Source organism: Helicoverpa armigera, chromosome 10 (assembly GCF_030705265.1).
Source record: "Helicoverpa armigera isolate CAAS_96S chromosome 10, ASM3070526v1, whole genome shotgun sequence".
Lineage (NCBI taxonomy): Eukaryota > Metazoa > Arthropoda > Insecta > Lepidoptera > Noctuidae > Helicoverpa > Helicoverpa armigera.
Window position 1 is genome coordinate 539,743 of NC_087129.1, and position 25,484 is coordinate 565,226.

At 39.5% G+C, this 25,484-nt stretch overlaps 1 protein-coding gene across 3 annotated transcripts in view; it reads right to left on the reverse strand.

The window, feature by feature from the left end:
• The window catches only part of LOC110375210 (ankyrin repeat and BTB/POZ domain-containing protein 3), a 41,612-nt gene that overhangs the window by 4,776 nt on the left and 11,352 nt on the right, over nt 1–25,484 (reverse strand). Inside the window, exons 1-8 of one of the 3 annotated variants that reach the window (XM_064036609.1) lie at nt 11,663–12,936; nt 6,397–6,587; nt 4,415–4,617; nt 1,246–1,404; nt 977–1,118; nt 743–866; nt 400–531; nt 125–251 (exon numbers count right to left, since the gene is read on the reverse strand). In XM_064036609.1, coding sequence (XP_063892679.1) covers nt 125–251; nt 400–531; nt 743–866; nt 977–1,118; nt 1,246–1,404; nt 4,415–4,617; nt 6,397–6,587; nt 11,663–12,903 — 2,319 coding nt within the window. In that variant the 5' untranslated portion in view covers nt 12,904–12,936. Of the gene's footprint in view, nt 1–124; nt 252–399; nt 532–742; nt 867–976; nt 1,119–1,245; nt 1,405–4,414; nt 4,618–6,396; nt 6,588–11,662; nt 12,937–25,484 lie in introns of those variants that run through there. The other 2 variants (XM_064036608.1, XM_064036610.1) reach the window with 2 other exon arrangements.

Below are 25,484 nucleotides of genomic sequence, written 5' to 3' on the forward strand. Positions count from 1 at the left end.
TTTTTTAATATTGCCAGCCAGATACACACATCTCGGAGCCAATGATTATGTTTGCCTTTGGAGAATAGCTCATAGAGGTGTTCAAAGTGTATAACTGTTTTATTGCAAAGAAACTCTTTCTTACCTTGATGCATGCGTCAGCGAGCGGTGTGCTGAGGACTATCCGGAACGCACCAGCTACCTCATGCTTGGAGCAAAAGCCAAAGTTCTGTGAGAGACGCTGTGCTTCACGAGCTATCCTCACCAATGCTCTGAAATTGAAACATTTGATTCTTAAGTTACATCTAAATCTAGCTTATTTAGCCACGAAATTGAAATTAAAGTCTAACATAGCAAATATGTTTTGAGTTAGAACGGTGTTCTGTTACTGAGTTCTGATAAACTAGGTCATATCAATACCTTTGTAGTAAGTAGGCGAGCCTCGACGGCGTATCAGGTGCCATCCTGGGGGCTATATCTCTGCATCGGCCGGCCTGTAGCGCACGACTGACTTCGCTTGCTGTCCAGGGTACGCAACGTAGTTCCACCAGCCTGCAATAAGTAGAAGGTAAACATCAGACATATTTACCCTTTTTAATCTTTTTTGGCAAGGATTACATTTACTTGCACTTGAAGCTGGTAACATTAGCAAAAATACTAATTAGGTTTTTGAGATATTGAAATTATTCATCTTCTTATCTACCTTGGTTTTAAATGGTAATGTATTATATTAGTATTAGTAATTAAATATGAGAAGACGTACCTATTGTGCGAATCGACCCACACAAACTCGTCGGCGCTGGTAACATTGGTGCAGACGGTGTCCAGCGAGGGTTGACGCACTAGAGGAGCTCGTCTTCTTCGAGCCTCCGCTGCACTACCGCTCTCTGGAATATATAAAACAAATATCTATAAAATAATTCAGAAAGAGCAAGTTAACCTGGTTCAACTAGAGCAGCGGCGGATATGTAACAATTGAAAAAAAGTTAGTAAACACCTGGAGCGCCATTATTGCTGCCCCCTCCAGCACTTGATGCACTGGTGGCTGTGCTGCTGCTATCTCTGGAGCGAAGTGTCAGCTGCTTGATAGCTGATCTGATGTCTTCCAGTCCTCCACCACCCGGCCATGGTGACTGTAACTGAACGAATACATGGTTTGCATAAAACACCTCACCTGAATGTTAAAGTAAGTTAGTAAAGTAAGCTACCTATTACGAAAAAAACATACTTACAAATTATTGTAGATGTCATTAAAAGGTGTGTTACCTTATTATGTGGTCGATGTTTGGTTCGTGCATGTGGTGGCTGCCGTGTGCGGCGCGGCTCCTCCCGTCCGGCCTCGCCGCCGCCGCCACTGTCCGACATGGACGCGTGTCCGGACGACCTGTTCTCGTCTGAACTACTGTTGCATTCGCGGACGCCATTCTGTATTTCAAAAAACAAGATGCGATTGACACTAATCTACCGTCAGTTTTTTGCAAAAAATAGAAATAATAAGTGCAATAACATCAATCAAGATTTTATTTTTAAGCGTAAATATTCACAGCAAATTAAATCATCCGTCTCCATTAAGATAAAAAGAGCTCATCAGTCTTATGAAACATGCGCTGACGCATCTACATGCATATCCAACATGGCTGCCATTGTCGCGGATGCTTTCGCTTTCAACAATATTTAAAGCTTCCCACCGATTACGCTTTTCCCTATCAAGAGATCGTGGGATTTCGTTAGAAACAATGGTAATTTATTTTTTCTGGCGGCAACACTTTCGCCGCGTAACGCTTGCTCGAATAATTATTGTAATGGTTACCGACGATGTGATCGCGACTAATTACGAATTAGCTCTTGATAAATGCCGGTACTGCTAGATAAAGGGTAATGGAAAGTATCTACCGATATCTATAGTCTGATTTTTAATTCGAGTCAGTAAAATGACAGGGGCAACTGTCACTTTCACAAAAAAGGGTGACCCACTACAATAGTGATGTTCCACAATCGATCGACTTAGAAGTTTAGTCATGATTTTAGTCCTGCCAATAACAAAAAAAAATATAACAACAGTATTTTATGTAATATTTAATTACATGTTTTCAGTTTAATTTCCGTAAATTACATATTTATGTTAATATAAAGCCAATTTGATATTAATAAAAAAAATTAATGTATGTACAAATAAATAAATGAATGTAATCTAGACTAACTTTTAATTCTCGATTTAAAAATCTCGATTTTCCACATGACTATTTATTTGGGACCCTATTTTTTTAAAACTGTGCAACACTGGAAATGTCATTTTACTGACTCGAATTAAAAATCAGACTTTAGATATTAATAGCTCCAAGTAAGATATCATTAGGTAGGCAATGTAGATTCATTACAGAGAATCTTTTTATCTTCAAAGTTTCACCGAAGTGAAATGGCATAGACAGCATTTTCCTCTCGACTTTTCTTATTTTATTTAAAAAAAGCATACCTACAGTTGTCACATTTTTTATTGATGGCAATGATACGTATATGTTCTTATGAAATGTTTAGGTATCTTTGATTTTTGGTAGATACCAGTCCTGAGATAATAGCAAATACTTTTGTTCTTAAATTGTTTAAAAATATAACCGACCATCTATTTCAAAAGACGCACTTGTTGTGAATCAATTTCCACGCACGTAACAGATATTAATCCGTGTACATCTGGATCCCGTAACTTTAATGCAGGTTTCGCGTGCCATGGCGCCGTTTACAAATTATATTCGATCACCACTAGGTCATGATTACCTGATGATGACATCGATTTATTACTAAGCTTAGCATCTAGGTATCAATTTTCTAATAACAGGTATTAGGCACCTGCATGTCGTATAAAATATCAGTTTGCAGGATATCTACTATGTGACTTTTCTACCCCTCTTACGTTAAGAAAGTATTGCCAGTAAGAAAAGTTTTCCTGCTACATTAACCGACGGTGATGGAAAAATCGTGAGGAAATCTGGATTGGAAAGGGGAAATAGGCTATTGCAATTTGAGCGTCTATGATTATCAATAGTCCTCCTATCTCGTGAGAGGAAGCCACTAAGTTCTTACCCAATGAAGACTCTAAAGCATTATTTTCCTGCCATTTCCCAACCAGGCATTAAATAAGCCTCTGACGATAATGGTATATCGACCGATACATTAATCAATATTACTTAATGTAAGTAACTGGCGTATTTTCAAGAAGTAGTTACAAATAAATGACGTCAATATTACAGTACTTTCTTGCGTGTTAATAATATCGGTGTCAAAACCGTTACCGGCATTGTTTCGTTAATTGAATTCGGCAATTGTTTTGCTATTTAAATGTTGTAATAGCTACCAAGACCAACATTAATTGAAATACGTTTACGATTCGTTTACGATTGCTGTTGAATAACTGCTTACTCAGATATTTTAGTCTTAAGATGGGTGCGATGGGTGAATGCCTAATAACATAGGTACCAGCGTGCCTAAGTTGTACAGTAGTTTAAGTTTTAAAACTGAATAATTTGGTTGTTCGCCAAACTAAACCAATAAGCTAAACAAATAAGCTAAACCTACTAGATATCATAAAAAAATATGTAAAGTTAGACTAGACATTTTATACTTATTGGGAAAACCAATCATGTATGCAAATGAGCCTGGTTCCTGGTTCAATTCAGAAGACCGGTAACGGGTAGGTTATAAGTTATAAGTTGCCAGTTTTACTTGTAACTAAAGGTTCATAGAAGCCATTGTACAAAACAGTTTAAGATATACAGAACTCTTAGTTATCAATCTTCTTTTCAAGTATTCCAATTCCCATTTATCGTGATTCAAAACACTTAAACCTTCAAAGATCATTTACATCTGTCATATTCTCCGAACTGCCTCCATTAAAAGTTCTTTGATCTGTACCAAAGTTACGAGTAACTGTATGTGATGTAATTATAACTAGTCAACTGTAAATTGTTGTGGTTTTATCTAACCGCGGATGGATCGCCGTGTTTACTAACCACGGATCAGCAAAGGGAATAAAGTGGACGAAACCGCGGCGTGTGGTTAGTGTTACATACGTAACAGGTAATAAAACGGATAAAGATTTGGACTGGAAGAATTTTGTGATGAAATCTTATGGTTACTTGTAAATGAGAGCATTTATAATCAAATTAGATTTGAGTTCGGGTAATTTAATTTCGATGTGTTTTACCTACCTGAAGGAAATAATGTTTTATTTTATTACAGTCTCTAAAACCCCCGGATAAAAAGTAGCCTATAATAGCCTTCTCGATAAACGAGCTTTCTAACACATGAAACTGAAAGATTTTTTCAAACCAGACCAGCAGTTCCAGAGATTCTCGAAGTGGTTTCGGCCACTTAGCCCTAGCGGCGTTAAAGGCGGAATGCCTTTAACAAATTGTTTACAAACAGTTCACAAACGACTGACCTGCACAGGCGGCGCGGAATCAACAGCTGGTCGATGATGATGATCGTGCTTCGGCGGGCGCCGCTCTAGCGCGTAGCTGTTCTGCGCGGGCGCACTGCGGACCGGCGCGCTGGCTACCGTCAGCTGGGACACCGCGCCAACTGCCTTGAGCTGTGCTGAGCTGGGTCCCTCCGTTGACGCTGGTGGGGCTTCCTCGTGGGTTGCTGGTGACAAAAGTACCCGTTAATTTTGCGTTGTGTATATGTAGGGCTCTAGACATCAAAAGGAAGAAAAGCGACCGTTACAAGTTTATTTTGTACTCCTGGATTATTATTTGCTCGTTATAACATTCTGGTTTCGGAAAAAGATGCATGGACTTACCTAGGTATAACAATTTATATCCTCCTTAAGTTGGCTAAGTACCTGCCCGTCTACATAATGATCATACATATTTATAAATGCTTAACCCAGATTTTATATGAGTGTTTTTGTACTAAAAATGAAATGCAATAAAATGTTTTCCAGTTATTACATAAAGTCGGGTCAAATATTTACTTATGTAAGTAATATGTACTTCCTAAATTAGCATGTTGTTTGACAGTTTTTAATGTACGAATTGAGCCCAATTTTAAAGAAACTGTCCCAAATTTTAGTAGGCAGCTGTGTCCAAGTTTCCGCGTGAAAGTCGGAAAACAGCACCGAGTGGGAAGGTAGTAGATACTCTGAGTAGTGTGGGTGTACGAATTGAACCATGACTTATGGACTTAGATGACGTCACACCACTTGTTGTTATAGGCTATAGACAATCTCGTAAAATACGCTACCATCTCTGATGTTACGGCATCCCGGACTTTAGTAGCAAAATGCCCGATAAGTTTAGCATTGCTATTGGAGATTCAGTTGATATTCAATTGACACATTATTGAATAAGCAGACTATGCCCCTTTTAGAGCCGTTTTAGTTATGTTACCGATGACCATCTACTATTCATGTCATCACTATTCTAAGATAATATTTTAGAATTAAATAATCGGGCAAATTCAATGCATGAATCACCAAGTTATATCTGTGTAGTGAATAGTGAAAATAGGACAATCCGTAGGCTACAGTGCTAGTGACCGGACTCTACTAAAGACGAGAAGGTCTAAATAAAGAAAGGATGAAGTTAAAAGAGGGATTTCAATCCTTGGCAGGTCTATCTTTAGGCCCTAAACTTAGGGGACGATAGACTAGCCAAGGGCTGATCCTAATTAAAATGACAGTTAACAATTAACCATTTGGATTAAAAAATAATATAAAATTCAAAAGACGTGCTGAAAAAACGTATCCAAAACAACACTGTCTGGCTAGTTCCTTACCAAAATATTCCGTTATAAGATTATTAAGCATAATATAGATTCATGAGCGGCGGCAGACCGTTAATGTGTACTTATGACTATGTTAATTTTATAACACTTCATTTTATACGAATTTCATTTGATAGCTTGTTATGTGTTTCGTTAATAGACGTAGAAATGAGAATTTTAGTGTTGTTCATTGTAGGGCTTAAGCACCTTTAAAGTCTGGCTCTATGTAGCTTAAATGGCTGAAAGCTGATTGTGAAGCTTTATTGGTGGGGACAACAATTACAGAGAAACAAGTAGTAGCAAATCATATGCTCGATTAGGCTACGGGAAACAAATTGGTTCTTAGTTTGGTTTTTATCTAAGATGGAGCAACGATGTAGCGCAATATATCGTTTTCTTAATTGAACGTGAAAGACAAACAACATTTTTATCTTGTCACATGCTCCTGTTATAGCAAAATTAAGTTCAGGCAGAATGCATTATTGGGGAGTGGGCATGCACTAATATTGTGCCACGTTTTTTTCTCAAAAACGCGTGGGAACAAGAGAGGGTGGCTCTTTCTGGAGCAGTTTTCTTTTTCAAACGTCGGGAACTTAGGAAATTTTCAGGGATTTCGAATGAATGTTATTATTGAAGCAAGCAATGGTGTCTACATACGTTTATTGGTGGGTGAAGTAGGCCTCGGCGGCGTGGTGGCGCGGTGCGCGTGCGGCGGCGGCGACAGGCGGCGCGCATGCGCGGGCGCGGGCGCAGCCGCTGCCCCGCTCACGCGCACGCGCAGGGCCCGCGCGCCCGACACGCCGCCGCACCACGCCCCCTCCTCGGATGGGCGACAGCCGCTTGATGGCCTGTGTAAACAAACACATCAATTGTTTAATATCTATACCTACATTAATGATTTCTTCATGGGCAATTTTGAGCTTTTGTAGCAGTACCTAGAACTCATTTACATGCATAGGAAGGCCGTTTTCTGCACCAAAACTTGATAATTTTGGTGAAATATACATATGTGAAAGTGATCACAACGTGAGACATTTTCCGATGTAGAAGACTGCTATGTAAATGAAATCAAAGTTTTGTTTCAGAATTTCATATTTGCAATGACCGGAAAGGATGTTTGATAACAACTGGACATGACAGGTCAACTAGACGCGTCTATATTTACATTTGTAAGTACTAAATGCTCGTCCATTATTCATAGATAAGCTCAGAGCGAGTTGTATGAACATCCACCCAATAGGAGGCTGTTATACTAAAGCAAAACTAATCACAAGAATTTCAGAGTTCATTATACCCATTGTAACTGTCAACAGCAGAAAAACATTAGCTGCACTCAATTTCCGAATAACCTGTGCCCCTAGGCGTGGCCAGTTACTAACGGGCTGGTGTCAACTGAGCCTGATCCCGCGCTGCGTGACTAAGGAGCAGCCACGGTACAGCCGCGACCAATCGACATAATGCCACGATGTGCTGTTACGACTCACTCCACATCTACGACTGGCCGTAACACTTTCGTGCTCGAGGTTACAATAAATGCGAATATAATGCTTTGGGGGCAGTATTATGGCTCATCTGCAAACCGGTGTCGCGTTCTTGCAATATGAAGCACGCATGCACCGTTCACAGTGCGCTCTGTAACACTTATGCTTACTTAAGGCTTAATCGCCGCAAGAAGTCTGTTCGAGTTCGCGTATTTGGAGATAAGAATGCGGAGGACTGAGCCTATTGACCGAATTATTGCCTAACAAATAATGACTATGCTGGATAAGGTTCTAAGTAAGCTGAGAACTAGGTTTAATACTTATATGGACACTGATTGATGGATGACCGAAGATCCCTGCGTGCAGTAGATAATCTTTGTTGAATAAAATGTTACAGTACCGCTTCCTTCAACGTTTTTCAAAACATTACACGGATTTACCTTAGCAGTAAGAATTTAAAACTTCTTTATAAAGGAGTATTTTTACCACGATTTCTGTATTGAAGAACAGTTAAGTATTTTACTCGTAAAACGAGGAATTCCTTAACGATTTATTTTAACTTATATCTTGAAAAGAAAACTTGGCGTAGCAAAATATTGCATGTTCTCTAAAACCCAATCACGTCATTCACTATTTATCTTTTTTATGTGACTAGGAAAATGTGCCTCAAATTCAACAAAAGGGGAGCACGTTTTTGAACAAAACATAGTATAATACTCGTAATAGACGGACAAAAAGAGGAACAACCTCCACAGCAGGCGTGACCGTGGAAGACGAGCAGAACCAATCGTGTGATGATGTTACAGGTGCAACTAAACAGTTTTTGTACGCATCGGCCATGTGAACTGATTTCCTTGAATCGTGGCTGGAAGTAGTATTGGCTTCTGGTAAATGGGAACTTTATTAACAATGACATAGGAAGTAAGCATGACTCTAACGAAAGAAGCGCAATATGTAAATCAATCACATTTTTTGCAGTAATTTCAAGTGTAAATGTGCGAATCTGTGTTGTCTACGAATGTCTACGTAGCAGCTTCGTAGCAGCTGCGTAGCCCCTACGTAGGCCTACGCGATTACTACGCGGCGTATTGTGAGAATTTTAGTAGGTATAGTTTTTTTTTTCTCCTGGTCTTATTTATACCTTAATATATAACTACAAATCTTACTTAACTGAGGCTGCTTTAAATAAATGAAACATGAATACGGGCTACCTCACAAACTGATCACATAAATAACGGTTTCAACAATAGATTGAAGAGATTAAGAAGAAACATCTACTTAATCCAAACATCGTGAAATAGTTCCACGAAGAAAGATAAGTAAAGCAGAATTGATTAAACCCAGAAATCGATATATATATAAAAATGGACAGTCCAATTGGGATTTCCGAAGAAACCAAACTAAGAATTGATAAAAATGCGTATTAAAATGTTTTAGCACGCGACGAAAAAATCTGGAACTTAATAAGTATAAAAAAAACACTAACATTTCTGATAGCAAAAGAATGCTAAAAGCTTATTTGTTTGTTGATTGGACACGTTCGAGAACCAATAATGACAATCAGAGCTTCGATTGATCAGGAGCAAAAAAATGCAATCTCGTTATTTGAAGTTGAATATTTGCATCAGAGCAATTTCAAGTAGCTAAACCTACAACGCTGGATTCGTAGAATTGGATAGGTAATTCAAATGAAAATACCTGTACTGCACAAATATAGCATGTCAACATACGAACAAATGTATCTATGTACATTCTAAAACAAGAGAATCGATTACAACTTTAGTTCAAATGTATGCAACGAGCATAGAATTGCATCAAACGATCATTTAGGATTGTGAATTAGGACAGGAAAATGTAAATGGATACTTCCACCCACTGTATATTAGCCTACTTCATAAACTTAACAAAAAGTTACAAATGCGAAGCAGGCAACAAAGTTTAGCAATCTCCGCAATGTGGGGCAACAGTTGCGTTCATTGCAGTCACGTGGCAGGAAGTCGCACCGCTAGGCTTAGCCTCCAGAGTCTCGGAGACAATGGTCCTCTAAAGAGGTCTCTGATATGAATAACCATGGCTTAATCGCCGACTGTAGTGCATAATGTCACGGATGCACCTAATTAGTTGAAGTGGAAACTATTTTCATGGGGTTATATACCTACCTATAAAGGCAATGCTCGTTTAGCAATATAAGTATCTTATGCCATTCAAAGTGCCATTTCATCTAAAGTATCATTTGCATATCCGCTAGCAAAAAATCTAAGTGAGCTCCAAAATGATTTCAATTCCCACACACATCAACATCATAAGAGCCTTCCCACCAAATACATCCGAAGCGAATCCAAATCTGCACGTTTTCAAAAGTGTAGTTACGTCAGTCGAACTAGCGCGTAATGAGTGTCGACCAGGCATGAACACAATGCGATGCGCCCATAACAAAAGCTCACCTCATGTAATAGCACCTACAAGCGAATTTCAACCTTAATGACACACAGATTGATCTAGATAACTACAAAATAGCGTCACGAGATACAGTGTCAATCTGTCCTTGGTCACCCTTCACGGACATTAACTGTTTTGATCATTTTGAATGTCATCATACGCATAAACACAGCAAGTAAGTCACACTTGGCAAAAAGCTGGTCATGCAAAAGTGGAACGTCAAGTCTATCTGCATGCAACAATGATTTGGTTGAAAATGCTCGAATCGATTAAGGCAAGTGAGCAACAATGGTCGTGACCGGTAGATTAAGGTGCCAGCAGAGTGGACAAGTAGGCTTTGGCACCCAATCGGGCGTGCCGTGACATGGACGGCACGACATGTTGCGACTACAATGCTTCAGGCGTCAGATCGGCTAAGCCTTAGGCTGTGGTAGCCATGTCGTCTAGTCGAACATTATATGGGAAGCCTATTTACAGGTTTAAGTTTATGATGTAGGTAGATGTTGTAATTTCTAGTGGGAACTTGGTGGAAACTGTCATTTTAAAGAGATATGAACGCCATTGTCTACCTAAATAGCTAATCCGATATCTAAACGGATTCCTTTAAAGGCTGTGGTAAGGTCTGAATGTACAATAGTTATGAATAACTTCTGGGGTTGCGAAATATGTCTGCATATACTTAACGATAAGTAGCCCATTTAAATTCTTCCTACCCGGGCTTTATTAAGCTCAGAATTGATGCAGAACTCCTTGAGAGCACTTTAGTTAAACACATGAAATCGAAGTTGTAATAGAACCATTACGCGTAGTCAGATGCATTTTTAGAGAACATTTACACTTAATTCAGGGCAAGACTATTAAACTAACTCACACTTTAATGAAAATGACTGTAATGACCAATAATGTACCACTAGTCGTTTCTCTGATATAATTCAGGTATGTACCTACGTTACTTTATCGACATTATTAAAGATGAATTCCAAACTTTCTCCAATTCAATTTGTAAGCGCACGGATTCGTCGAAAAAGTATAACAGAATCAACCTGAATAAGAGCGTAATGATAATTAACTCCAAGATAAAAGATCGCAGCGGTTATTACGAAACCGGCGAACATTTTAAGAGCATCATGCTTCATAATTGAATTGTAAACATAGTTTTAATGCTGATTGTGTTAAATTCTCAGGGAAGCAGTGTTAGAAAAAATGCGACAATCCGTTTTACAAGAACTGTAAGAGACACAACAAAAAGTCAACTGAACTGAACTTTTAAGCGGAACCTTCAACGTTCATTGGAAGCAGCAGGAAATAGAGGGGTGTGTTATTTAAAATTCAGTTGTGACGTGAGGTGATAAGGTCGATAATGCGGGTGCGTGCGCGCGGGTGCTCGGATCGGTATCGGTGCAAAGAAGCAGAAGCTCGCACGAGTTCGTCGACCAACAACACATGATTGTTATCGGCGGAATCGCTGCGCAATTAACGCGAATGTCTTCCCGAACGCCTACCAGTGCCAACAATCTGATATCCGTTACAATGTAATTAAATTAAAAAGAAAACATTGTACACACATGAAAACTCATAAATCACGTGGCTTAAGAAAACACTACACTCTCTCTCAGACTTGAGGCCATAACTCTGAAACGAGGCTGGCTCTAAGAAAATGAAAACCAGTTGAAATTACGTGCCAAGAGTTACAATTTCTTAACTAGACAGGCACAGTGACAGATTTCTAGACGTTAAACCAGTTGAAACGCCTCGGATACAGATGAACATCATAATTATACGTCGTTCACTTCCTTTTAATTGTGATCTAAGAATCCAAATGACATAGTTTATTTATTACACTGTATCAACCTGTACTGGCCTGCTTCCTACACAATTAACAATACTGCCGCTCTCAGGCCACACCGTAACAGTTAAGTTATGAATATTGCGATTATAAAACAAAGCAGATGGGATCGAGGTCATGTCGTCTGGAGCAGACATAGCAGGGGCTTTGTTCTTACCGTTTCCTCCAGTCTTGGATGAAGCTCCAGTCGCAGTGCTCATCTTCATCCAGCACCGTCGCCTCGTGGTGATCCACTCCACCTCCGTGCACCAGCTCCACCAGCTGACGAGCTCTTTCGAAGTTACCTTCGAACTCCACTACGATGAAACCGTCAGAACTCATCGTCCCGTAAACATCCTTCTTATAAGTCGCGTCATTGATGGTCACTATCTCTAGCGTATCCTTACTGTCATCAGTCTTAATCTCAGAATAAATAGCTTCTGGCACTTCTATCTCTGACACCATCTGAGTGTCACCTCCACCTCTGTCCACTTCCCTACTAAGTCCTAAGTTTTCTGTTTCTTGTAGAAGTCGATTTGCATAAATTACCTCTTCTTTCGGAGGATCCTCTTTAAGGCGATATTCTTCCTTCTTTTGTTCATTATGTTTACGAATTATAGAATCACCAAAATATATGACAACTTTGTTGTTATTTTGTGTTATTTTATTCGCCAATCCTCCTTCCGTAAGCGGTAAGTTTGCTTTCTTATTTTTTTCCTGGGAAATTCTCTGCGCCAATTCCTCATAACACGGAAGGCGGTTACTGTATATCTTTTTGTCAGCAGAACACTTGGTAAGTTCTTCTTTCCTCTTTTCCACGCTCTGGTATACCGGAGGTCGACAACACTCGTCAAACTGCGACTGCGGACTCCGTATGGTGGGTCGAGGTTCACTGTAAATGTGTTCAGTGGGCGATGACACCTGCGGCAAAGGAATGTACTTCTCGTGAACATTTTTGGAACTTGGAGCTTCAGTTTTTCTGAAATTCAGAACACTTCGACGTACTTTCGAATCCGAAGCATCACTGTTGTTTATTTTCTTACTACGAGAATTCCCAAGGAGCTTAAATAGAGCCTTATGCTCCGACTGCGGCTTCACTCGGTCGGTGCTCGGAGCGCGGCGCATACCGAACGGTCCCGACTCCTCCTCGGAAGGATGCGGGTACAGCTGCTCGCAGCTGGTGGACTTGTGTGTCGCGATCCTCGTCTTATTGGAGGTGAGGGGATCTCTGCTTTGCCAGTGTCTGACGGAGAGTCGCGCAGCCCCTCGGATAAACTTCATGGGCTCCCAGGCCTCGGCCTTCTTGAGTATGAAATTGTCACACATGTTATTTTTGGAGTTGGGTTTCCTGGCATCAGCGGCGCGACAAGACTGCAGCTCGCGGCAGAGGAAGCACGAGCAACGCGCGGGGCACAGCATGTCTGCGCGGACGTGCCGGCCGCACTGAGAGCGCTGCGCCGGCGCCGCTCGCCGTTAGCCCTCCAAGCAGCATTGTTGCCGCCGCCGTCGCCCCGCTACAAAGTCTCGCGGTAATTGTCGACACACGTGTTATTCATGGATTAATGTTACCGTTTTGATGAAAGCTCTATGCGCTCGATCTTGGGAATTTTTAATTGCTCTCTCGTTGATTGCTCGTACGAGATCAGTTAATAAAATCGGTCGTTTGATATTTATAGAGAGCTTTAATAGTTCTGCACATGGTCGGTGCATTCGTAGTGAGTATTGTGGCTGAGGCCAGCTTAGTCTACACTTGCATATGAAACTCGTCTATATTCAATGCGAGGTGAACGAAACCATAAGTTGTGTAAGCTAAATATAGAGCACACTTCAAATAGAGGGGTTATTACTGAATCACTCGCAGCTTTAATGATATACCGAGCCTGCATGAATCGCAGCCTGTGCATTTTGTTTCCTGAGAAATTTATTACGTCGGCATACAGAATAAATCAGGAAGAATATTCGATATTAGTTTTTGCAATCCATTCAATGCAAAATTTGACTTCAATAAAATTATCAAATTCTTCACTTTAACCAAAAAGAAAAGTGTTTAAATTAAATGTCATCAAGAAAAGTGAAAACCACACCTAATTAATTATAACCGAAACTAAATCCAAACAATCAGAAACACTAATTATATTAAGAGAAGCACTAGACTAATTGTCTATCTAGCAAATGAAGTGCTTTCGCACAATTGCGAAACCATTCGATTTCATGATGACGCAGAGATATCTAAGAATATTTTAATATACCTGAAACAACAACATACGGCATGACTGATGATGAGTGGTTGGTTATTAAAAAAATAAATGTTAGGCCGCTGAAAAGTAACTGTCAGTTAAATACTTCTAATTTTAATTTACAACTGTTTTCTCTTTTTTTTATTCTATCGATCGATGATTTCTCAGTAGATAGAATCAATAGAACTCATCATTAATTTGGGCTCGCAGAAATTGAGTTGCCTAAGCAAATAATTTAATTCACTGGACGCAAACACGATTCACAAATCGCTCGCTTTCATATCGAGTGACATCAGAATAGCAGCCGCGTTTGTTATGATATGTGCCCACTAGTTACTATATTATAATATTATGCGTTTCCGTTCCGGTATCAACACAATTACAGCAATTATATATCGGACACAGACAGACTTATGTGCTTTCAAATGTAGCTATACAAAATGTTAGTTATTAGTAAATCATAGATGACGATGAATTGTAGGTATATTTTATTTAATGGGAAAGATATAATTTTATTGCAAACTTGTTTATCTGAGTCTGAAAGTTCGTGGATAGCGAAACTTGTGACTGACAACTTGAAAGATGGTGTTATCTGAGGTGAGCACGTAGAATTTTAGTGCAGGAACTCTTAATCACATTTATCAATTTCTGTATGCTACCAGTTGTAATTACGTATAAGAATTTAAGTATTCAGGCAATAAAAACGCTCAAACGCTCATTTTTAACCAGGTGATTGTGGCATTTACCTCAAGACAAGGCTGATGCTGCTAGAAAAACTAGTAGTAATATCTCTCCCGAAAAAATCTCCCAGTGCGTTATTACTCTTACTTTTTTGGAAACTGCAAAAAAAAAACTGCAGTCTAACCGTGAGTCTAAACAAGTCGACAATAATTTTTTTGAAAGAAAATCCCGATAGAAATCAAAGCAGTGTGAGAGAGCTCTAAGACAACTTATAACAGACAGCTTAAGCTGCAGTAATCGCCCACGTGCTCTCGCTAAACGCAGCTAAGTTAGTTAAGTTAGTTAATGAAAGTATCGAGTGTGAAACTTGATGTTATACGAGTTCACTATTTACTTGTGGCATTTCCTTTTTCCGTGAGCTGGTTGTTTGCCAATAGATAACTGTGGGTAAATAATTGTCACTTTTAATTTGTAACAAAGGCAATAAAATTGGAAGAGAAAAATCGAATGAAAAATATCTTCTAAGTGGAGGGAAAAGTTGAAGCGAAAGAAAAATGATGATAAACTATTTACACTTAATCAAATGAAAGTGATCGCATTATATAATTTACATTCATTTAAATATTCTGCGGACAGATTAAATCAATGTTATCTAATATCAAAGATGAATCTTGATCTATCAACATTAATATACCGCCTAGGCATTTACATTTCAGCAATCTTAGGAAGTTGAACTTACTTATGTAGGCATGTAAAATTGTAAATTATATAAAGTTCTACAGAAAAGGAAACATAATATTAAAACATGTTTGAGTCCTACTGGGATAGTTATCGTCTTACTTAAATGGATTTTCTGATTCTGGGTTTATGACATGATTGATACATTGATGAAAAGAGAGTGATAACAAACATAAACGTATTTTGTGGACTGTCATAGTGTCACAGTGTGTTACACTGTGTGTCGTACCATAAAAATCTTCAAAAATCTCAGGTTCATATTCAGAAATAATAACGGGCCCACAACTGAGGCGGATTTTTTGTGAAATAATTGCCAATGGGTACCTATTACTGAGCTTTAAAATGTTCAATCCGTAAACCATTCTTTAATCTTCAGAACAATACCACAACGAAAAACAAAGAAATAAAGTGTAACGAAGCATTTAAATATTACAAAATTATATTACGAAAAAAGTGAGAGAAAATAAAATTATAAAAAAGAATAAGTAACAGTTACTTTCATTGCATAAAGACAGGTATTGTTCATAACCATAGTGAGATTGAGCGCATATTTCCCATCCCACCCGGAGAAAGTCCTTCGCTTTATATAAGCATTATATATCCATTGTTTTAGTTAATTTTCACATGGAAAACTCAGTTTATTAAAGTACTCATGAATGAAAAGGTGACGTTGTAAGAAGTTTTATGGTTTCATTGACTCTTTATGAATTTTTGTACATTGTTGTCAAGCTATGTGTAGTTTGAGCATACAGAAAGAGACATTAACTTATAATGGCAAACAACACAATGCATTGTAAACAATTTATATTGTTTGTGCTAAGTAATATTCTGTAAGGCTATAGTTGTACTTTGTAGTTATACGAATTTAATACGTATGTACGTGGTATAATTGTGAAGTATTTATAGCCAGGACTTCCTCTATTAATTATAGGAAATTATTTAACACACCTAAGATTTCATACGCAAAGTGCGTAATTTTCAGGCCCCGAGGTCAAATGAAAGGTGCTAATGTAAAATATTCTATTGAACTTTTATTTTGCAAACCTACCTCTCAAATCTATGCCTCCTAAGACCAGTTGTTAGTTAAGAGTGTACAAGGAGGCACAGATTTTTTCATTTAAAATAGATCATTAACGCTTACACGAGCTTTAGTTAACAACCCGTACCCAATTAACTGTAACCGGTAAAAGGCAACAACCAACAACTAAGATAACAGTTACGCGTAAACAATGAAAGTCTATCCATAGATATTTTGATAAAAACCTGCGTTCTCGCGAACTAGCGGACTTATAATTGTAGGTGTCGCCTCTGTGTTATTTTACGTAATTAATAGGTAGCTTCTGATGTTTTTTTGAGACGAAACCTGTTATTAAGCGATGGATGAATGAAGCTCTGTTATTGCTAACTACTCTAACTAGTTCTAGTAACGTTATATTTTGTTGAGGCTGAGTATATTTTAATTGAAAGAGTGTTTCATTTGGTTCAATTTGCAGAGATCTGGAAATATTTACAAATGCCTTGGCTAAAGCCTAGTACTCAAGAGCAAAAGTTGAAAGTTCTATTATAAGTAACATGAGAGAAAAGTGAGATGGCTTATAATATTAAGCCATCTCACTAAGCATCTACAGATTAACTAGTATTCCTATATAAGAAACTGTGAAGTAAAATAATTTAAAGCTATGTGAAGCTTGAACTCTTGTGACCTTATACCTACTAAGTACCTAAGTAAGTACATATAATACAAAATTATTCGTATTAACCATACATTTGTAATGGGATTACAAAAAGAGATGTGAATACATTTCGGATGTCAGTCAGTGAGTTGTGGACATTCGGAGATTATTTTACATCATTTGCGTTACGTCTGCGCAGGGTTGACGACTTTCTGAGTTTCTACTTTAAAAATTATTTACCTATCTGGAAAAAACAAACTCAACTTTTGTCATGTTATTATTTGTTATCTATACATATAATAAATCTGTAGAAAAGTAATTCTTGTACATTGAAGAAATTGGCAAAAAAAATAGCCAGCATGTTAAAGGATAACTAACAGAACCCATTTCCATCATTTTTGTCATTTTTGTCTGTTTGTCTGTTTGTCTGTTTGTCTGTTTATCTGTTTATCTGTTTGTTCGTTCGGGATTCACGTAAAATCTACGAATTCAATGCAGACAATGCTTATATACAAAAATTCTACGTAACTTGGGGTATTACTTAGTTTTTGTTTCATCGAAATCTTATTTATTTATTTATTTATTTACACCACTATCTACCATTACAGGTTTATCTTAACCTAATGCGATAGACGGGACACAATACTACAAAATAATACCAAAACATAGATAACGCCAATGCACAACAACATCAAAACATAAAAATTAGACAGGAAAATAGGACATACAATAAAAAATTATAACGGCTTTAAAATTAAACATAAAAACAGACAAATAGTAGTAATAATAAATACAACACAATATTAATTATTATAACACAAAAGATGCAATAGTCCTCTTGCGAATTCACCAAAGTTACACGTCAAAACGTCTATCCTTGTATGGAGCACGTTGATGTTGGCTATCGCTCTGGTAATAGGTGACTTGGCCATAAGGTTAGTCCTGGCTGGTGGTGTGACCAGAAGTGGTGGGCTCCGGCGCCGCCACACATAACGGTCGGGAACACAAATGTTTAGGCTGCCCAAAATCCCAGGGTTATGTTCCTGGCCCCGAATTACCTTCACCAAATACAATACCAGAGCGAAGTCCCGCCGCACCCTTAACTCATTATACCCGACCATGCCTATCACAAATAGTGTGGGGTACATTAGTGGGTAAAATGGATAGACCCCGTACAACTTCAGGTATAAATATCTGGTGAACTTATTTTGAATACGCTCCAACATGACGGAATATTTCACCTCATGTGGAGCCCATATGACCGCATTGTATTCTAACTGACTCCTGACTAGCGCATCATATAGTACCTTGATCGCTGTAATGTTGGTAAAGTATCGCGACTGCCTCAGCACAAATCCTAAATTTCTATAGGCCTTTTTACATATTTTAACGATATGCTCTCGAAATGATAGGTCAGGAGTCAGTGAGACACCTAAATCACGTACCTGAGTGACGCGCCGCATCGGAGTATTTTCTATCACGTACTCATAGTTTAGCGGTGAACGCGATCGAGTGAAACTAATCACTGAACACTTAGATATGTTGAAATAAAGCTTGTTCGCATAACTCCATTCCACTATTCTATCTATATCCTCCTGCAAACGCACACAGTCAGATTCATTCGTCACCTTTAGCAGCAACTTGAGGTCATCTGCGAATAACAAACAAAACCCATGTTTGATAACCTCCGGTAGATCGTTTATCATTACAATGAATTCTAGAGGCCCCAAATTGCTGCCCTGACTTACCCCAGACCAGGTATAATATGCGTCAGACTCACATCCATTAAAATCAACGTACTGCTGTCGGTCACGCATGTAGTTAGCAAAAAACTGTAAAAGATGTGGTGAGCAGCCGATGTCTGCCAGTTTCTTAAGTAAGCAGTCATTGTCCACAGTATCAAACGCTTTTTTAAAATCAAAATACGCAACATCTACTTGCATCCCGGCGTCTACCACGGGTACTACCTTTGTCATAAAGTTTAGCAGATTTGTAGCAGTGCTATGTCCCGGTCTGAATCCATGTTGCGCATTCGAAAGTCGCGCGCTCACCTGGCCCAGCATGCAACGTTGAATAGCAGATTCAAAAACTTTGGCCGGTGTGGACAGCACAGCCACTGGTCTGTAGCCACTAATGTCAGTACCGGCCTTCCCTTTGGTACAGGAATAACCCGCGTTGTCTTCCATCGGGTGGGAAACATTGCTGTCCGGAGGCAGATGTTAAATATATAGTGCAAGGGCTCTGCCAATACCCTACTGCAGTCTCTAAACAGAAACGCTGGTATTCCGTCCGGCCCTGCCGAGCGCTTTGGTTTTAAGCGGTCCAGTGCATCTCTCACGTCTTTCAGACTCAAAGAGTTAACCTGCACGTGAGCACTACTGCCCGCTCCGGTCACCGCCTGCGAAGGGTCTAGACGCGGTGGTTCGCAATTGTACACCGAGTGAAAGTATGATGCGAATTGATCAGCACATTCCTGGTCCGAAAGGTGTCGACCGTCCTGTACAATAGTCTGCCTACTATTTGTATTTCTTTTTGACCGTATGTATTGCCAGAATGACTTCGGGTCTTTAGCAAACTGACGCTGGATAGTGTTTTGATGTTGAACGTGGGCAGTTTGTATCGCTTTTTTTATTCGCGCTCTATACTGAGAAAACATGTCATAATCCTCCTTATTTTTCGTAGCTTTAAAAGTCTTGTGAAGCCTTGCTTTAATTTTTATATCTTTAATAATGTCCCCCGTATACCAGTGTGGAAACATATTACCTGATTTATTAGCGTTATTTTTCTTAGGAACACATTCATCTAGAATATTATCTATCATAGTATAAAAATAAGATAACGAGCCTTCCACGTCATGCAGCTCGTATAAATTGGTCCAATCAGCCGAAGCCAACATTGAGTAAAGTCGTTCATAATCCGCTTTGTAAAAGTTCCACCGCGGCCTACTAATGCTTGCTCTACTGGTGCTAGTACCGAGCGCTTGCGAAGCGCCAACAGCTGCGGCAGCGTCGCGCGCGGTGGCGCGCGAGGCGGCGGGGGCCGGGCGAGCGCCGCCGCCGCCGTGAGGCGCACGGTCACCGCGAGTGGCGGGTGATGCGCGTCAATCGGCAATATCGGCTCGTCCGCCGGTTCTACTAATATCTCGCTAAGGCCCGTGTTTAAAACCAAATCGAGCTGGCGACCTGAGCAATTAGGCACGTGATTGCTTTGAGTGAATTCGCAGTAGGACATAAAGCACTCGTAATAATTATTTACATAAATAGAACTCGAATATAAGTTAAAATCACCTATCACAATAATTTCCTTATATCTAGTACACAAATTTTCTATTATTCTAAACAACACTAAAAAGTCATTCTCTGAACTACTAGGCGGAATATAAACAACACAGCACAAAAATAAAAATTTGTTATTTAAGTGAACCGTAGCACATACCATTTCGAACACGCAGGTATCTAACGATACTTCGGTCACACTTACGCGCCTTAGCTCGAAGCGGTGCGTGGCCACTAAAAACGCGCCACCCTGTTTCCGACCGTCCGCTCGATCACAGCGAAGTATTTGGTATCCAGGGGGTATTATTTCAGCGTCATCGATTGATTCGTTGCATCCTGTCTCCGTTATTGCATATAGATCCGAATTCAAACATTGAATATTATTTCTAAAATCATCTAATTTTGTTCGTAGACCTCTAACATTCTGGTAAAATATTTCAATATTACGAATGTGACGTTCTTTGGGTGGTTTTACGAAACCAAACCCACTCATTAAATTCCGTATTTATAGGCCATACGTCCGCAACATTCAATTTTTCGAAACATTTTTCCGAGACACCAACAATAAACGACGAATAATCTCGCTCAACCTTATGTTGAATTTTTTCTATTTTAATATATACATCAGGGCCACAGATACTTCTTACATGCTCAGTCATAGCTTCAATAGTGGTGTCAGCGTGAAGTCTCCAAACATGTAAATGTTTTTTCCTTTCCGTGGCCTTTATTGCTTTTAATTCCATATTCGTCCCTACTCTTACATCTTTTGGCTGCCGGTAAACTCTCCGTTTTTGAACAATCGTCCAGTCCGACTGATTACTGTCTTCTACCAAATCAACACATGGCAGATCTACTTTTAGTGGGCCAATAGTATCCGTCGATGTTGTAGTTGGGACAGCGGATTTTGTGGCCCCACCTTTGTTGACCGGTTGTACTTTGTCAACTATTTTGGAGTTTTGTCGTACTTGTTGCGAAGTATTCACTATTCCGGAACATCTCTGCTGACTGACCGCTTCCGCAAAGGTAGCAGCGGGTGGTTTATCATCAGCGACTTGTAATATGGTGTTGGTTTGGTTTGTAATTTTGGCATCGACTTTTTGTTCAAGTACCGCCACAATTTTAACAATATTGTCGAGATCTTGTTTTGTTTTTGAAAATTGGTCTAATAACAGTGATATGGCATTTGCCTGACTATCCATGCGAGCTATCATTTCTGATCGAAATCGTCTCAATTCCTCAAGCAATACATTGTCAGCATCCATCATTGTAGGTGAAAAGTTAGCTTGACTTCCTCGCTTTAAGTTTATATTATTGATGGGTGTGGTAGCGATTTCAAAATGAGTGCTAGTTCGTATTGGGGTCTCAGTGTTTCCTCTTTTCGGATTTGCACAGATGCATTCCGGACATACCCATGTTTTTTTATATGCCGGGGAAAAAGACTCAAAACTATCTATGTTTATGTCGAGGCAAGCCAAATGATACTTTTTGTGACATTTCTCCTTCGAACATTCCATATAAGAGTTGAAAATCGATTCACTATATCAAAAGATATGATTAATTTTGTGAATTCAAGATGTAAAATATTACGACACGCAATCTGTTTGTCAAAACTGTACATTTGAATGTTGTACTTATATTAGTTGATCGGCCTATTATTAACCTTTACACAGAAAATCACACCTTCATAAGTAACTTCGGAAGAAAAAAAAATTAAAATTGTGTTTAGCCAAGGTTAAAGTAGCTCCATCTGTGGTAATCTGTGTTAAATAAAATACATAAAATTTGTCAAAGGAGCGAGGTGGTAAATGACAATAAATTACCATACATTCTTTATAGAGGATTATTATTTCAACAGATGGAGTTGTGTATTTTCCGTAATTCACCATATTTTAACACGTAGGTAGTGTAATTTTTCGATAGACATTTCAATAGTTTTTGTCAGTTTGCCGTGCCACATCAAAATCCACTTATAATTATTACCTTGATGAAAGGAAAATAATAGTTCTCAGCCAAATTTAAAACGGTGCCATCTAAATTATTTTTTGAATATTATGTCAAAAATGATGACTTTAGTATAACAATTAATTATCATTTAAAGTTACAGATGGAGTTTATATCAGGATTTTTTCATAAACATAATTTAGCTTCTCTTCCACTAATGTGGTGGCCTTAAAACAAATTACTTTGAGTGAATAGTATTAAGTAGACCTTCATTATTTTTTCTGATGCAAAGTATGTAAACTTAATCCTAGAAGAAAGGAGGATCTGTCTCTCGCAAGCGCTGCTAAGCGTGAGGTAGGTAGGTAATGTAGGATTCTGTAGCTTTAAGAACAAGCCCAGATACAAAGTGCAGATAAGAAATGGGAGCTTTCTCGATTTAATACCATACACACGTAAAATGCTTTATGCGTCTGAAAACGTACAAATTGCGCGTCGCATACCAGAGACATGCTTACTTTCAACTTCTGATCGCAAATACACTGGTCACGATTACGAACAGTCTCAGTAAGACCCGAGCCAAGTCTAAAAAAACACCTTTTATATAAAACTACGTTTGATGTCATTCAATCACAAAGACAGAATTGTTTTCTGTTGCAAATCCTATCCACCTGTATCCTATCCTAATCCAGCATGCATTGTAGGTGTGCATTGCACAAAAACCAATGGTATCCTATTCGAGAAGTCAAAAGAGTCGACCTGCCAACGTCAGCTTCTGCGCTAAGCAAGTGTTCTTAATAGTACCATCAGAATTACATTCATCGTTGAATGAGGTGAATACATTTTCAGAAACCACAATAACAGTAGGAGCCAAAGCATATGATCGCTTCATAGAGCTCTGATTGGCCCCAGTTGACCAAGTCAGGTCTGATTTGTTCGTTCATCAGATCTTTGAAAGTTTTTCGGTGGACTTTTTTTACTTACTGTCGTCCTGTTTACGTGTGACATAAAATATGGTATATAAACGCAAGAGCGAAATTTTCCCGGTGTGCGGTAGTGACGCACAGTATACAACACTTCTGTTTCTTTTGATTTGCTGGCTCCACCAAGAAATGACAAATTGAATGCGTACATTTTGAAAATCTTGGCAAAACTGCAGGTTTCAAGTACGAACACATGAAGTGGACTCTCACAGATACGTACATTTTGCCTATTCGTGAACTAATGCAAACATTTCGGTGGAGTCCCGGCTTAGGCCTCCCCCACATTAGGCGTGCACGATCCTCGGGCGTGTGAGTAGCGCAGGCGTCGCGAGCACGCTGCATGAACGTCGCGTTTTGCTGCCCTGCGGCATTTACCTACAGCGAGGTCGCGGCGCGCACGCGCCGCTCTCCTTGACGTTTAACTGCTAAGGCGTTTAGCGGGTGGCGGGGATAGCAGGCGAAGGGTAAGAACGCAACTCGAGCGCCGCGTCGCTTGCACTCTTCACACATGCCGCAGGGCAGCAAAACGCGACGTTCATGCAGCGTGCTCGCGACGCCCGCGCTACTCACACGCCCGAGGATCGCGCACGCCTAATGTGGGGTCAGCCTTACCATAGTGAGTAAGTGCACAGAAAATCCCCGTCATACAAGTGTTTCTCCCCAGTAGTGAAACTATCCTACCCTATGCGCCTGCTGATGATGATGACTCATTTTATCATCCATCCAGCTATTCCCCAACTATGTTGGTGTTGGCTTCCAGTCACCGAATCTGTTTGAGTACCAATATTTTGCTTGGAGCGACTACCTATCTTCAATCCAGTCAACTACACAAGCCGATATCCATGGTAAGACTGACAGACTTTCTGGCTTCTGATTAGTCGCAGCAGCTGCAGAAAATGTACAAATGACAGCTTTGTCAGACTCAAAGCATATCATCATCATCATCATCATCAGCCTATCGCAGTCCACTGCTGGACATAGGCCTCTCTAAGCGCACGCCGCTGAGATCAAAGCATATAGACATAGATTATTACTGTTTCCTGTGAAAATTACTTACGCACCATACGTAATAATTTTCCAAATTGGCTGACTAGATCCAGAGATATTCACAACGTCACAAACTTTACTTCTTTTGTTTAGATAAATGGTCACATCCACAACACAACCTTGATCAATGAATCTATGCGACTGCTAAGTGCTAATCCTAATTATACTGTCACGTGAAAGAATGCACCTACGGGATAAGTAGTATTTTGACTATTCTATATTGCCCACGCAGACGAAGTTGCGGGCAACAGCTAGTTTATTTGATAAATTCATTTTTCCTGTTCATTCGACGTTGATCAAACAATGTATCTTGAACTTACATAACCCACCATATGAAAATCCTCTTCCCAATAATTACGCGGACTCCATCAAAATGATAAACTTAAAAACATGAAATAAAATAAATAATGGCACACCTGCACATTTCTGCAGAGCACAAACAAAATGATTCATTTAGTTATTATGTCGGATTCAATTGCGGTGCTCAAGCGCAGCCCTGCCCGCGGCTACCGCGCACCGCCGACCAATCGCGTCACAATTCAGAAACAGGAATTATCAGACTCGAGGAATGCCATCAGTGTCCGGCATCGGGACTGTCCGGTATCGCGCCGGGAGACAAATGTCCGCTAATTACCTCACCCGGACACTGCGAAATATTTTACCTTCAAGAGCAGAAAGCGTACGTATTGCAAAAAAGAGAAATGCGATTATTGTTTATCGAATCGAACCACGCAAAGGAACATTCTGGAATTTGAAACCGAATCACAATTCTAACACAAACAGTGCTATCGCTGAACATATCAACAAATGTTGAGCCCCGTTATGCGTATCTGATAGTCAGGACAGCCTAACAGTCTAATACATCAGATTGTTGCACTGATTCTGCGTAAACGCCTGTAGAGAGCACGAAACTCAGTCTGAGTTAGGCACAATACTAAGTAATATAAACGATAGTAAGTTAATCTGCAGTCTGTTAATCGTGTTTGCATGCCAAAGCTATTGAAAAGATTTAAATGAGCTATACGAATAGACTGGAGCCTGAGAAAGGATATAGGCTACTTTTTATTCGGGTGGAATGAGAAGTTGGGAGGCGGGTGAAACCGCGGGCAAAGCTGGTTAGTACAGCAAAAACCACGCTACTTCATCACTTTGTGTTCCAAAAAATTGTAGATGGGGTGACGCTATTGCCTTCTATTTCAGGTATGGACCATCTTTCTGTTTTTTAGGAAAACTTCTGTAAGGAATCTTTAATTTTTTCTGCATATTTTTCATCTTAACACAAGCTTTATCTTTCCGACTCACTATAGTTTAACACCACCTTCCCCATATCATGATATCAAGCAGGAATTCTGAATACGCGTCCGGCGTCCACGCGCCGCCCGTCGCCGGATGACGTACGGCCCCGGTCCGGCTAACGGCAGTCGCCTG